The sequence below is a fragment of the Verticillium alfalfae genome, genomic scaffold (assembly GCF_000150825.1).
Source record: "Verticillium alfalfae VaMs.102 supercont1.6 genomic scaffold, whole genome shotgun sequence".
In the NCBI taxonomy this organism is placed as follows: domain Eukaryota; kingdom Fungi; phylum Ascomycota; class Sordariomycetes; order Glomerellales; family Plectosphaerellaceae; genus Verticillium; species Verticillium alfalfae.
Genome location: NW_003315033.1, coordinates 2,068,492 through 2,071,586, shown reverse-complemented (window position 1 = coordinate 2,071,586; position 3,095 = coordinate 2,068,492). Strand labels below are relative to the sequence as shown.

At 53.4% G+C, this 3,095-nt stretch overlaps 2 protein-coding genes across 2 annotated transcripts in view; one reads left to right on the top strand and one right to left on the bottom strand.

The window, feature by feature from the left end:
* Positions 1–16: 16 nt before the first annotated feature.
* On the bottom strand, positions 17–1,930 carry VDBG_05757 (DNA mismatch repair protein; the record flags this gene model as incomplete). Its single annotated transcript, XM_003004598.1, has 1 exon — positions 17–1,930. One exon carries the CDS (start codon positions 1,928–1,930, stop codon positions 17–19), a length of 1,914 nt encoding a protein of 637 aa, XP_003004644.1.
* A 632-nt stretch (positions 1,931–2,562) lies between these two features.
* VDBG_05756 (tyrosyl-tRNA synthetase) overlaps positions 2,563–3,095 on the top strand; it is a gene marked incomplete at both ends in the record, with an annotated part of 1,979 nt that continues 1,446 nt past the window's right edge. Inside the window, 3 exons of the mRNA XM_003004597.1 lie at positions 2,563–2,577; positions 2,745–2,884; positions 2,934–2,967. Coding sequence (XP_003004643.1) covers positions 2,563–2,577; positions 2,745–2,884; positions 2,934–2,967 — 189 coding nt within the window. The remainder of the gene's footprint in view (positions 2,578–2,744; positions 2,885–2,933; positions 2,968–3,095) is intronic.

Below are 3,095 nucleotides of genomic sequence, written 5' to 3'. Positions count from 1 at the left end.
ATTCGCATTCCTGGCTCTATAAGGATACAGTGGAGTGCATGTGTCTTCTCTCTTCTAGTCTCCAGACCTCGTGCCTCAAGAGGTCCACCAGCAGCTTTGGCTCATCCATGCAGCGCTTGAGGATACTTGGTGGCAAACTACGTACTTCAATGGTAGAAAGCTGGGCCGATCCTGAGGTCTGAGCCGTTGATGTGATGATGTAGATTATTCCCCAGTCCTCGAAGTGGCTGGTGCGCCGTCGGAGTAGCTCACACTCTTTGCTACTCAGCTCAAACGTGAGAGGGGCGCTCAGTACCATGGTCTCGGCTCTGAGGACGGCATTGTTATCCAGGACAAAGTATCCCTTCATCAATGCCTCCAGTTTACACCGTTCATCTGCGGCGTGCTGGTCAACAACAACTAGCATTGTGTTATTGCCTGCTTCACGGAAAAACTTCGAGCTTGTTTCTTGTCGCAACTTGACGAGTATGAATTTTTTGTCAACCTGAGAGACCACGTCGGCGTCGCGTAGACTTTGCTTGGACAATTGTCCCTGTAGCTTTATCGACGACATTTCGACCGAGGAGCTTCCCAAGCCATGGCCGCCGCATTTGACTTCAGTACCCGCAGTGGCTGTGACCTCCTCCATGTGGTGGATAGGAGCCTCGGTGGCTGGAAATACTGGGTTCTTCCACGATCCAAGAAGGCCACTGAGCCACTCGCTCGGCTCTTCACAAGTCTTGTCTCTTCTAATGCGGATGCATTTTGAGAAGACTTTTGACATTCCGTCGGTCTGCACTGAAAGAGGCCTAGTATCTGACAGATGGACATCACTTTGATTCTCACCCGAAAGCCTTTCGGCAGCTTCTTTAGGGGTGTTTTTGATGACAGGCGGCTGCAAGCCTCGAGAATCTTGCTTCGATAGAGATGGCGGCAGACCGATCTCGTGAAATGGCTTCTCAAGTAGCCGCCCCTCTTTATCGACGAAGGGGCTTCTCCCACCAGGCGCTCGGGGGGTTTCGAGAACCGTGACTGGCGGTATGAGCGGCAACGGCAACGACTGGGCCTCATAAGCATTGAGCTTGGGCATCAACTGCCGTGCTTTGCCAACTTTGACTCTTTCCCAGAGGTCGAATGGCGATGCGGTTCTCGGAGCAGGTGTCGAAGTTCTAGAACGACTTTGGGACGAGGACGCGGTCTTAGCACGCTTGGCGATGGTCGTGCTGTCGCTGCGAGAGGCTTGCCGCTTCAAGTTGCGTCCCGACGACAGTGCCCGAGGACGAAATTGGTGTTTCTTCAAGAATTCGAAGCATATAATCTTGATCAGATCGGATATTTGAGACAATCTCCGGGGCTGTTCCAGTATGTCTTCAAAGGATCGATTGTGCGGCGAAGGGGCAGTACTTTCCACCCGGAAAGAGAACATGGGCCAACGTTCTAACCCTCTCTTTGACTTCAGATCTTTGCGCGGCATGGTATCCTTGGATTGAGACTCTGAAAATTTGTCATTCTCGAAATCCGAGTTGGCAAAGACACGATTTGCGTCTTCGTATAGGGATCCATATCCCTGACCCCCTGCCATCGGATGAATACCAAAGCTGATGAACTGGGCTCGACGTGTCGCTACTGCGTTCAGGGAAATGGAACCCTTGACAGAGAGACTGCTTGTCGAGCCACCCACAGCAACCCATGTGCCGTACGAGACATCATCTGCGAGACCGGACTGCACCAGGACCCTTGAGATCCGAGTTGGAGGATCGTTGACGCTGGTGTCTGCGGGTGACGGACGAAGTCGGACTGTGTTCCGGGCGCCTGAGTCCCGAACGTGCAAATTGACATCAGCGGCACATGCGAGCGACACAGCGACCACGTCGTGGACCAAGTTGTTGAAGTCCCTGTCAAGAGCTGTCTTGTCCATGGTAGAAGGCCGCTGCTTGACTCTGACTGCCATGTTTCCGAATAGGTCTCGGACACAAACACGAGTACCATGGCTGAAGGTCTGAATCTGGTGCTCTGGTTTTGCTGGTGTGTTTCGAACCAACAACTCAGCATTGCGAAAGGTCAAGGTGTTATGTGATTTGTGAGACTTGTGATGAGACGTGATAGAGAATAACGATAACGCTGCTAGTGAGGCAATGAAGTCCCCATGAGCGCCAAACGTATCATCTCCCCGGGGATAGCGCGATGTGTCTACAAAGTCAGTACGGAGCAAGAGACAAATGTAGATAAGACGTACGATGTAATCTCCCGAGCCCTCCGTTCTCCGAGAACTCGTGAGGCGGTATGCCCTGACCATCATCTTCGACGACGCAGTTTCCTCTAGAATAGTCGACAGTGACGTTGATCCTCCTCGCCCTCGCATCTAGTGAATTTTTGATGAGACCGACAATGGCTTCATTGAGAGACGTGATCACTACAGATGATCTGATCTGTTTCACAGCTTCTGGAGGGAGCGGTTTGATCGACATGCTGCCCCTGATGTTCTCATCGTGGCGTTGATGCAGGTCGGTTCTGATGCCAGAGAATCGTTACATTCATAAAAGGCAGTGTCGGGGTGCTCGAGGTACACGGACCAGTGACGCCATGTGCCCCGAAACGGTTAGCGCCGTTGTCCAGGTCCCAAACCCCTTTGCATCTATCGGGGCGGGGAGCCGCCCCGCGCTAGACCCCGCGGTGCTGCCCCTCCATGATTTTCGCGGTGACGATTGGAAGTGACTCAACCTTCCGTGACAGACCACCAGAAGCCTACCTCTCGCGCCCGACAGCGATCACTTCATACAGCATGGCGGACCTCACAAAGGAGCAGGAAGCTCAAGCTCATCACGCGAAACCTCGCCGAGGCCCTCGATGTCGATATCCTCGAGAAGGTCTACGATGAGGGTCGCGAGCCCAACATTTACTGGGGGTATGGTTGATGCTAGAGCTGGGCGCAACTTGTACTAATCGCTTTGTAGGCACCGCGGACAACTGGTCGGCCTCATACTGGCTGTAAGGAAAGCCATTGGTCGCTCTGATTGCGCTCTCTGACATGGCTAGACTTCGTTGCTGCCCTTAAGCTGGCAGACTTTCCTCCGCGCCGGCGCCAGTGTGACTGTCCTGCTTGCCGACATCCACGG